Here is an 11,541-nt window from a genome sequence, read left to right on the forward strand (position 1 = left end):
TTCCCCCCCCAGTTGTGCAGGCGCACACTCCTCCCTCCTCTTCTCCCCCCAGGTGTGCAGGTGTGAGTTCCTCCCTCCTCTTCCCCCTCCAGGTGTGCAGGTGCGGGTTCCTCCCTCCTTTGCTCCCTCGTCTTAGCATTTGAGACCCAGAGAATCACCCAGTGCCCAAAGTGCCTCTTTAGGTCTGACTGCCACCTCCTGAGTGCTATTTCAAGGCCATTTCTTCTTGCTCTTTCCTCTGAGAATATGACAGTGTCCCCTTTGGAATCATTTGTTTGCTTTTCACACTTGAAATCCAGCCCTAACTTTGGAATCATGGGGTCACACAGCAGAAAATACTGCGGCTGGTCAGTCTGCGCGGCCCATAGGGTGGGAGACTGTGGGAGTGGGCAGGGCCCTGGCCCCAGACTCTTCCTTCTTGGACCCGGCCCCTCGGGTCGTCATCCCCGCCCTGGGCAGCCCCATCTTCATACTGGACAGTGTCTCTGAGGATTGATGGGTTCTCACCTCACCATGTGACGGATTCCTCTAGGGGGTTTAGTAAGTGACATCTTTTTTTTACTGCCCCAAGACCCATTCCCTCTCACACTGTTACCCAGGAGCCCATGTCCCTTGCATCAGACCCTCTCCTTTTCTCTCTCCCTGGCCTCAAGGGGAGGAGCTGGGGTGGGGAGGAGGAGCCAAGAGGGTTTCACTTCCCACCATGACAGATGCACACACGTGTGCCCACCTTGGCCTCTAAAGCTCTCCCCACCCCCACCCAGGGGACTCGGAACAGGAGGTGATACTGACCACCAAGACCCCTAAGGCCACAGTGGGGGGCCTGAGCCCCTCCAAGGGCTACACCTTGCAGATCTTCGAGCTCACTGGCTCTGGGCGCTTCCTGCTGGCTCGGAGGGAGTTTGTGAGTAAGTCCACGGGGTACTGCCAGCTGGGTACCCCCTCCTCCAGGCCGGGTCCCACCGTCCTCTGGGCCAGGGTCCCACCGTCCTCCAGCCCAGGTCCCACCGTCCTCCAGCTCAGGTCCCACTGTCCTGGGTACTGCCAGCTGGGTACCCCCTCCTCCAGGCCGGGTCCCACCGTCCTCTGGGCCAGGGTCCCACCATCCTCCAGCCCAGGTCCCACCGTCCTCCAGCTCAGGTCCCACTGTCCTGGGTACTGCCAGCTGGGTACCCCCTCCTCCAGGCTGGGTCCCACCGTCCTCTGGGCCAGGGTTCCGCTGTCCTCCCCCTGAGTCCCACCCTCCTCCAGGCCGGGGTCCCACCCTCCTCCAGGCTGCGTTCCAGCCCCAGGGGTGGGTGTGTGTGAAGCAGCTCTGGGCTGGGCTAGGGCCAGGTTCGAGTCCTGACTCACCAGCGAGGCTGCCTTGCCCCTGACGTCTTCGCATGCCAGCCAGGGTCCTGGGCCCTCAGCACCTGCAGACGCGCCCTTGAGGGAGTGTGTGTGCAGCTGCGCCAGCCGGCCAGGCCCTCCGCTCCCACCTGATTGAGGGAGTGTGTGTGCAGCTGCGCCAGCCGGCCAGGCCCTCCGCTCCCACCCGATGGCCCTCGGTGTCTCCCTGCAGTTGAGGATCTGAAGAGTAGCTCCTTGGACAGGGACAACCAGAGACCTCTCAGCAATGGAGCCCCGGAGCCCACCCCCTCCCTCATGGGGAGCCCAGACCCTGAGCAGGCTTCCGAGCCCCGAGTTGCCTTTGTGCCAAGCCGGGATCCGCCCATTCCTGGTGGGTCAGAGTGGAGGGAGAGTAAGTCTCTGGGGAGGGAGTGACCTTTGGTTTCCCACCGTGAGGCCAGGAAGTTCTTCCTCGTGTCTGACCACACACTCTCTAGCTTTAACTTAAGGCTGTCACGTTCCCAGGTTCACTCAAGCCAGGCCGCTGGGAGCAGGTGGTCCCACTACCTCTGACCCCTTTGGGAACCTCCAGCCTGGGTCTAGGGGGTGGTGAGAGGGTTGGGTCATGCTCCACCAAGAGTGGGATCAGGAGCAGAGCTGGTCCGGGGGCCCCGGAGGGAGGGCCCTGCCCAGCCAGCCGCAGGTGTGGAGAGGCAGAATCACACCAGGACAGACGAGAAGCCGGGTAAGGGGTAGGCACAGACAGGGGAGGTGCCCTGTGTCTGCCCACAAGGCCTCTGCAGGTGGGGCCGGGCTTTGTCTCCTCCATCAGATTGGGGTCCTCAGAGGCAGGATTCTACCTCCCCTGTCAGACTTGGAACTGAAGGAAGTGTCCACCTCCTCAGACTTGGACACATCCCTCCAGAGGTCCTCGGGTCTGGTGCTGTCCTCCCCTCAGAGCAGCTGGGCCTCTTCGGTCGCCCCATGGGGGGCTCCACCGTGATGGCTGCTGGCCTCGTTCAGGCATCTCCCCAGGGATCTGGTGCTGGCTCTGTGGCCCGCCCCACCAGGCACTGTCCCTGCCCCACCAGGCACTGTCCCTGCAAGACTCTGGGGAGCGCTAGGCTGGGGATAGGGGTTTTGTCTCCACAGCACCGCCAGGGCAGTGCTCACGGTGGCTCTGCTGGAGCCGTCTGCGGTGCCCACCCTCCCCTCCTCATCCGGTTTGCACCCAGTGGGCTTCTGGGCCTGGTGTCTGGGTGGGCAGCGAAGACTGGCTCCCGTGCAGATAGCCACGTGCAGTCATGGGGGACAGAGGTGCCCGAGCACCAGGCTGCCTCACGTTAGTGGTGGCTCGACTGTGCAGCCGTGCCGGCGTGGGGCTGTCTAGTCTGGTGAGGCCTGAGGGTCTTGGAGTCCTTTCCCTGATACCTGGCCCAGCCTGCCTCACTCTTGTGGCTGGAGCCCCAGGGAAGGTGATCTGGGGGCTGGGGCCAGGCCGGGAGCAGTTTGGGGGTCTTGGACCAGGGATGGGCTTCACCTAACACCTCACCCGCTCCCACCACCCCAGCCAGCCCCCAGTTCCGCTGCCTACCCCCTGTGCCTGCTGACATGGTCTTCCTGGTGGACGGGTCCTGGAGCATCGGCCACAGTCACTTTCAGCAGGTCAAGGACTTCCTGGCCAGCGTCATTGCACCCTTTGAAATTGGGCCGGATAAGGTCCAAGTAGGTGGGTGCTGGCCCGGCCTGCCTCTTGCCCCACCTGGGCGTGGTCCCCACAGCTCTGACTGCCGGCGGAGGCTGTGACCTGTGGGGGTCCCCGCACCAGCCAGGGCTCCCACCTTGTGGGGTGGGACACCTTCTCCACTGGGGTGTTCTGGGGATGCTCTGTGTGGAGGCCCTGGCTCTGCAAGCGTACTTTCTCTGGGGACTGGCTGCTGTGGCCAGGGACACCGCAGGGACACCGCAGGGGCACATGCAGCTCTCAGGTGTGCCTTGCGCCAGCTCCCTGGGCCCCTCAGCATTGGAAACTCAGCCCGTGGCCACGCCCCTGCTCCCCAGGCCTGACTCAGTACAGCGGCGATGCTCAGACTGAGTGGAACCTGAACTCCTTCGGCACCAAGGAGCAGGTGCTGGCAGCTGTGCACCGCCTCCGCTACAAGGGGGGGAACACGTTCACAGGTACGGCCCAGGCCGCCCCTCCCTCCATCCTGAGGGCGGACCTCCTTCTGCCGTCCTCCCAGACCCTGGGAGTGTGTGTGTAAATTGAGCTCTCAGTGGTATGGACCTGAGCCCTGTTCACACCTTTATAAAGGGCAGAGTCACCCCCTTGTTTACCTTGGACGAAAACGAGGGCCCATGTCCAGCATGTGGCTCCTCTGTTCCGTGGCAGCTCTGGCTGGGGCCACACCCAGCCCAGTCGGGGTGCTCACCTTGCAGGTAGGGCCTGGCTGGGGAACTTGGGGTGCCACTTGGGGCCCCTCCACAGGCAGACCCTCCCTGCTCCCTCAGGCTGCCACCTGGCCTCCTGGCACCCTGCAAGGGAAGGAGAGGAGCATCTCTGCTGTCTGGTTGCTGCCAGCCGAGCACCAGGAGGGGATGCTGGCAGCTGCCTGTCACTTTATTCTTGCTGCTCCCAAGGCCTCGCCCTGACCCATGTGCTGGGGCAGAACCTGCAGCCGGCGGCCGGCCTCCGTCCAGAGGCGGCCAAGGTGGTGATTCTGGTGACGGACGGCAAGTCCCAGGACGATGTGCACACTGCTGCTCGTGTCCTCAAGGACCTGGGCGTGAACATCTTCGCTGTGGGTGAGCACTGTGCAGCCCCCCCGGCCCTGGGCTGGAGCCTCACTGTCAGGTGGGCTTTGGGTTGCAGCTGGGAGCTTACATCGGGCACCTGGTCCCTGAGCCCCAGCTTCCACATTCATGACATGGAGCTGCACGCAGAGCTGGGCACTACCTGGCACTCAGAGGCGACTGCTCCTTTTCAGTCGCCTGCTGTTTGGTGCCTTCCGTAGAATCCCCCCCAACCCCACCCCTGTGGCGTGAACCTCCCTGGTGCAATATTCACTGAGCAGCTCCAGCTGCCCCCTCTGGCCACCATCCCTGTGCCTGGCGACTCCCGCCTGCTGTCCCCTGGCGAGGAGCTTCCTGGCACCCTCCAGGGCCTGGGATTCACAGGTGAATCAACTCTGTCCTGTGGGGAGGAAACCCCAGATTTTGAGGCAGGAGTCCTGGGAGCAGAGACCCTTCCTTGATGCCCCCAACCCCTCAGAAGCTCCTGGCCCGGCACGTGGGTGGCAGGTGGGCCGAGTACAGCCTATAGGCCTCTTCGCTCCTGACCCACTCTCCACGGAGACTTCCACTGCAGGCGGCTCTCTCGGGTGACCCCAGTGCAGGCCGACCTCACCTCCCTCCTCTCGAGCAGGTGTGAAGAACGCCGATGAGGCTGAGCTGAGGCTCCTGGCGTCCCCGCCGCGGGACATCACCGTCCACAACGTGCTGGACTTCCCACAGCTTGGCGCACTGGCTGGCCTGCTCAGCCGCCTCATCTGCCAGAGGCTGCAGGATGGGGGCCCGCAGCGGGGCCCAGGTGCGGGGCAGGGTCACCCACACAGGCTGCAGCCCCACCTGACTGCTTTGGGCAGGCGAGGGGGGGACGCTGTGGCTCCCGGGTGGTACCTGAGGCCGGTTCCTGTGGCTCTGAGGGGGTCTACAGCCCCCGCTTACATCTGTCCAGAGAGGGGCTGGGGAGCGGCTCTCCTGTCCCTCCTGCGAGTGGCCGCCAGGGGGAGCGTGGACACACGGGCCCGTGTCCCTCCTGCGAGTGGCCACCAGGGGGAGCGTGGACACACGGGCTCCTGTCCCTCCTGCGAGTGGCCACCAGGGGGAGCGTGGACACACGGCTCGTGTTCCCTTGAGTGGCCACCAGGGGAGCATGGACACACGGGCTCCTGTCCCTCCTGCGAGTGGCCACCAGGGGGAGCGTGGACACACGGGCCCGTGTCCCTCCTGCGAGTGGCCACCAGGGGGAGCGTGGACACACGGGCCCGTGTCTCTCCTGCGAGTGGCCACCAGGGGGAGCGTGGACACACGGCTTGAGCGCTGACCACCTGTCCCCCACCCCCACCCCTCCAGCAGCAGCGGCTCCAGCCCTGGACACCCTCCCCGCCCCCACCGGCCTGGTCCTGAGCCAGGTGACCTCCTCCAGCATCCACGTGTCCTGGACTCCAGCCCCCCGGCTCCCCCTCAAGTATCTGATTGTTTGGCGAGCCTCCAGAGGTGGCACCCCCAGGGAGGTGAGGGGCCGACATACAGGGCTCCCCGAGCCGGTCTGCAGCCGTTGTGGGTGTGATGAGCCAAAGGGAGGGCGGGAATAAAGGCCCACAAAATGACTGGATCCAGGCTGAGAAGGGGGCGGTGAGGGGCTGGCAGCCCAGGGACTCACCATGGAGCTGCATCTGGGAGGTGGCCTGGGGTGAGTGCGTTTTGGTGGCCGAGGAGGGCAGAGCAGGGGACGTTCCGAGGGTGCTGGGGATAGGTTCAGACTCAGAGCGCCTTCTCCCTTTGAAGGATCGATCAATTGATCGATTGTGGTGGGCCTGCCCACACCGTGCCTGGCACCGCTCTGTTGTAGGTACCGGGAGCCCAGGCCTGTGGGAAGTGGGGTACCTGGTGGGCCCCAGCTGAGTTCACACGCCAGATGACAAGCTCCCCGTCCCCCAGCAACCCCCTTCCTGGCTCCGTCCTTGCCCACTCTGTTCCAGGTGGTGGTGGAGGGGCCTGCCGCCTCCGCAGAGCTGCACAACCTGACCTCCCGTACAGAGTACCTGGTCTCCGTGTTCCCCATCTACGAGGGCGGGCTTGGCGAGGGCCTGCGGGGCCTGGTGACCACAGGTGGGTGGGGCAGAGGCAGTGGCCAGGTTCTGGGTGGGAGGGCCCACTTGTGACCGTCCCTCGGAGCCTGGCCTGGATAGCATAGCCCTGGATCTTAACCACCCACAGTTGGCACCATGCCCAGCTTGCTGTGTGACCGAGGCCGAGCCACTAGGCCCCTCTGACCTTTGGTGTTCTCTTCTGAACACCAGCTGTACTATTGGTATCATCACCCCAACCATAATCACAACCCATTATACTCCCTGTCCACAGTGTTCATGGAGTTCCCCACTGCTTGGCCCCCAGCACGTGGCTTAGCTTGCTGGGTTCTTGGACCCCCAGGGACTGCCATGAGCTCATCTGTAATAGCTTTGCTGAGATGAAATTTACACACCATATAATCTGACCATTTAAAGTGTACAACTTCAGTGGCTTTGGCATATTCAGAGCTGTCACCCATGGCTACAGTCCATGTTAGATCATTTTCAACCCCCCCCAGAGGAACCCCTGCACCCCTAAACACCCGCCCCCCGGCCCCGCCCCAGCCACCTTCTGTCTCAGATGTTTCCTGCAGGTGGAGTCACACCATGTGGCCTTTTGTGTCTGGCTGTTTCCCAAGGCCCCTTTCACCCTGGAGGCCACATTCCTCCCACAACCTCAAGGCAGATGGCCTTAAACAAAACCTGTGGGGTGGCCTTGTGTCCCCAGAGCTGGAGCCACAAACCTTGGCCCAAGGTGAAGCCTGGGAAGTGCCACTTCGAATCCTGTGCATCTGCCGGGCAGTGGCCGCGCCCACCCACTCTGGTGTGAGGGTCCTCCCATGCGTGGGTGTGATCTCTGTGTGGGCTCCCTTCCTAAAGTGCCCCCCATGGCCCCCCAGCACCTCTGTCTCCGCCCCGGGCGCTGACCCTGGCCACAGTGACTCCCAGAACCGTCCACCTCACCTGGCAGCCCTCGGCCGGGGCCACCCACTACCTGGTGCGATGCTCACCTGCTTCCTCCAAGGGTGAGGAGGAGGAGCGAGAGGTGAGCTGGGCCGGGGGGCGACGGGAGGCAGAGGAGTGGGGCAGAGCGAGTGGGGGCTGACCTGGGACGTCATGTCTCTGCAGGTGCAGGTGAGGCGGCCCGAGGTGCTGCTGGATGGCCTGGAACCAGGCAGGGACTATGAGATCTCGGTGCAGAGCCTGCGAGGCCCTGAGAGCAGCGAGGCCCGGGGCATCCGTGCCAGGACCCGTGAGTGTCCCAACCCTGGCTGCCCTGCAGGACAAGTGCCCCTTCTTGTTTCTCAGTCTTCCATGGCGTGGGGGACCTCAGGCCCCCTTGGTCCCAGCCCCTGCCCTACCCCACCCCTGCTGTGGAGGCCGCGTGCTGGCCTTGAGGCTCTGCTGTGCTCTGCAGCCGTCCTGGCCCCCCCGAGACACCTGGGCTTCTCAGACGTGAGCCACGACACAGCGCGAGTGATCTGGGAGGGCGCCCCAAGGCCTGTGCGCCTGGTCAGGGTCACCTATGTCTCCAGCGAGGGTGGACACTCGGGGCAGGTGAGAGCAGAGCCTGCCATGGGCCTGAGTGTCTCGAGGGACCACAGGGCCCTAAGGCAGGCCTGGGGTAGAGCCAACCATCAAATAACACACATAAAACCACGGCCGCCACGAGGCGCACTGGGGGCACCTGGTGTGGGGGCAGATGCGGGTGTAGGGGCTGTGGGGGACCAGGCTGGGGAGGCCCCACCCCAGCCGTCCTGCAGTTCTGTTGCCCTCCCATCTCTCAGGACAAGCCCATTTTCCCAATTTTTGGGGGGTCATGGGGTAGTCCTGGCTGCAGGTGCTGGACCTGGGTCTCCGCCTCAGCAAGGGCTCCAGGCACCGGCTGGGCCTGCCATGTCGGCCTCCCACCTATTGCAGACAGAGGCTCCTGGGAATGCCACCTCGGCCATGCTGGGGCCCCTCTCTTCCTCCACCACCTACACTGTCCGTGTCACCTGCCTCTACCCTGGGGGTGGCTCCTCTACGCTGACCGGCCAGGTCACCACCAGTGAGTGGGGAGAGGTTGGGACTGGGGGCCCGGCGAGGGTTCTGTGTCCTGCCCCACTAGACAGTTCACATCAAGTGTTGTGGGTGCCTGCCCTGGGCTGGTGCTGAGCCAGGTGGGGATGGGCACCCGACGGGTGTGATGGATGGGGGTATAGGGTGCTCCTGGGTGTGGCTGCCCCTCCTCTGAGGCGCCCAGACTCAGGGGCTGCACCCCCAGCCTGTGTCTCCACTTCCTTCAGAGAAAGTTCCCAGCCCAAGCCAGCTGTCCGTGACAGAGCTGCCAGGGGACACAGTCCAGCTGGCATGGGTGGCTGCAGCCCCATCTGGGGTGCTTGTCTACCAGATCAAGTGGACGCCCCTGGGAGAGGGGAAGGCTCACGAGGTGGGCAGGGATGGACTTGTCCTTCAGAGGGGCCCCCCTGGGCTCCCAGTCCTGAGGCCCAAGTCCAGGGCTCAGAGCCCTGTGTGCACCCACCTTGTCTCCCAGGGATGCCTCACTGCCCATGGCCTGTGCACCGGACCCCCAGTCTGAGGACTCCACTGTACCTGGTGACCCCTGGGGCTCTCCTCTCCCTAGATCTCTGTCCCAGGGAACCTCGGCACGGCCGTCCTGCCTGGCCTAGGGAGGCACACGGAGTATGACGTCACCATCCTGGCCTACTACAGGGACGGCGCCCGCAGTGACCCTGTGTCCCTCCGCTATACCCCCTGTAGGTGTCCCTCCGCTATACCCCCTGTAGGTGTCCCTCCGCTATACCCCCTGTAGGTGTCCCTCTGCTATACCCCCTGTAGGTGTCCCTCCACTTTCCCTCTGCTGAGTGTTGGGCAGGGATGGCCCAAGGGGACCCCTGACTCACCCGCTCCACAGGCCCAGGACCCTAGACTCCCAGAACCGCTGGCAGGCCGGCTCCCGGAGCCCCTGACCACTGGCCTGGTCACTGGAGTCTGCACGGGGATAGGTGTTCCCCCAGTGGCCGAGTGCACAAACCACGTCATGTAGTGTCTTGCAGGGTGGGTGCATAAACCACATAGTGTCTCACAGGGCAGCCCAGGCAGCAGCCCAGGTTGGGGGTATGGTGGGGGCCCTGGCAGGTGGCATGATGTGGGTGTGGCAGGGGCCTGGCGTGGGCTGTGGCAGGGATGCAGTGCCAGCTGTGGCGGGGTGCAGTGTGGGCTGTGGCAGGGGCATGTTGTGGCATGGCAGCACGGTGTGGGCCGTGGCAGGTGGCGCAGTGTGGGCCGTGGCAGGTGGCGTTATGTGGGCCGTGGCAGGGGCAGAAGTGTGGATGTGCCGGGGTGTGGTATGGGCTGTGGCAGGGGCGTGGTGTGGGCTGTGGCAGGGGTGCAGTGTGGCATGGCCGGTGGCGCAGTGCGGGCTGTGGCAGGGGCGCGGTGTGGGTGTGCCAGGGGTGTGGTGTGGGCTGTGGCAGGGGTGTGGCTTGGTGTGGTGGGGGCATTACACAGAGCAGGGTAGGGGCTGGGCGGCTGGTCCTCTGGCCACTGGGTGCCTCCTTTCTGGAGGGGCCTGAGCCCCAAAGAGCCCGTGCCCTCTGCCAGCCACAGTGAACAGGAGCCCCCCCTCCAACCTGGCCCTGGCCTCGGAGACCCCCGACAGCCTGCAGGTCAGCTGGACACCCCCACGTGGCCGCGTGCTCCACTACCGGCTCACCTACGCGCCGGCCTCTGGCTCAGGACCCGAGAAATCCGTGAGTCTTGGTAGAGCCTGAGACTGCCCCACCTCATGGGGCCTCCTGGAAGGGGTATGGCCATGCTGTCTGCAGAGGGCGGCAGCTCTGCCGTGGCGGGACACGGGGAGGCAGCTGAGCCGTGTGGACAAACAAAGTTGCCCAGGAAGTGGGGACCAGGTACCCTCCCTTCCCCTAGGTCTCCGTGCCAGGACCCAGGAGCCACGTGACACTCCCCGACCTGCAGGCAGCCACCAAGTACAGGGTCCTGGTCTCAGCTGTCTATGCAGCAGGCAGGAGTGAGGCTGTGTCTGCCACGGGCCAGACAGGTGAGTGGGCACCAAGACCCCAGACCCAGGTAGACCCAGACTCTGGCAGGCGCTAGCTCCCAGCCCCAGCCAGGCCCTAGACCCCAGACCCTGCCAGCTCCAGACTCATCCGACCCCAGACCCAGCCAACCCCAGACCCAGTTGACCCCAGGGGTCACAGGCAGGCAGGGGTCCCGGGGGGCTGGAGATGCCTGGTCCCAGGCTGGCCCTGCCTGGATTCTCCAGGGACGAAGACATGGTCACAGTTGCCTGGGGTCTTCCACGGTGGGAGCCGCCGTTGCTGGTTTTTTGTCTCTCGCTGGTTTCCTGGAGAACCACAGGTGCAGGGCAGGGGCTGTCAGAGGCGTCCAGCTCGACCTACCGGCTTCCCTCTGGGGGAACCTCTCCATTGTGGGGTCTTCCAGTCTTGGCTTGCACGCCCTTGGGGTCGCGGTCCTCACTGCCTGGACGGCTACCCTGGCGAGGCGGCCTTCCCATGGGAGGGGAGAGCGGCTTCTCCTGTCAGGGGTGCTCCTTCTTGCCTTCTCTGCCCATGAAGGGTTCTGAGCACCTGCCATAGGGCAAGCCCATGTCCCGAGGCCCCCAGGACACGTGTGCCCCCAGCCTGCCCGCACACCAGGCATCTCCCTGCCCCCAGGACACACGTGCCCTCAGCCTGCCCTCACACCAGGCATCTCCCTGCCCCCAGGACACGCGTGCCCCCAGCCTGCCCTCACGCCAGGCATCTCCCTGCCCCCAGAACACGCGTGCCCCCAGCCTGCCCTCATGCCAGGCATTGCCCTGCCCCCAGAACACACGTGCCCCCAGCCTCCCCGCACACCAGGCATCTCCCTGGCCCCAGGACACAACATGCCCTCAGCCTGCCCGCACACCAGGCATCTCCCTGGCCCTGCCAGCTCAGGGCACACCTGGGTGACCAGTACCCTCGAAGCGTACCACACCCAGTGGGATGCCTGGGACGACCCTGGGCCCACCGGGCTGTCTTCTGTGGGGACAGTGGGGGCACCTGCTTCACTCAGTGAGATCCAGAGGGGCAGGGACCATCCCCGTTCCCTTGCTCTTCTGGGAGGCGTGGGGACCACTGGTCTTGCGGGTGGCAGATGGGACACAGCACAGTCCCACCTGTACAGATGGAGCTCAGGCTGGGGCATCATCCACGAAGCGGCCGCTCCCCAGTGGTCCGTCAGGCATGGGGGGCCGGGCCGCTTCCACTCACACTGACCCCGTCTCCTCCCAGCAGCCTGCCCAGCCCTCCGCCCGGACAGCTCCCTCCCAGGTGGGTCCTGCGCACCC

At 64.8% G+C, this 11,541-nt stretch overlaps 1 protein-coding gene across 1 annotated transcript; it reads left to right on the forward strand.

The window, feature by feature from the left end:
- Positions 1-764: 764 nt before the first annotated feature.
- On the forward strand, positions 765-10,248 carry LOC112617419 (collagen alpha-1(XX) chain; the record flags this gene model as incomplete). Its single annotated transcript, XM_025374186.1, has 16 exons — positions 765-908; positions 1,565-1,723; positions 2,903-3,061; positions 3,394-3,513; positions 3,973-4,137; positions 4,757-4,921; positions 5,470-5,627; positions 6,096-6,225; positions 7,085-7,230; positions 7,314-7,437; positions 7,603-7,742; positions 8,106-8,235; positions 8,474-8,616; positions 8,812-8,944; positions 9,792-9,940; positions 10,119-10,248. Coding segments are annotated over 16 exons (2,295 nt in total), but the record flags the coding sequence as incomplete, so codon positions are not given.
- Positions 10,249-11,541: the final 1,293 nt, after the last annotated feature.

Source organism: Theropithecus gelada, unplaced genomic scaffold (assembly GCF_003255815.1).
Source record: "Theropithecus gelada isolate Dixy unplaced genomic scaffold, Tgel_1.0 HiC_scaffold_16235, whole genome shotgun sequence".
Taxonomy (NCBI): Eukaryota; Metazoa; Chordata; class Mammalia; order Primates; family Cercopithecidae; genus Theropithecus; species Theropithecus gelada.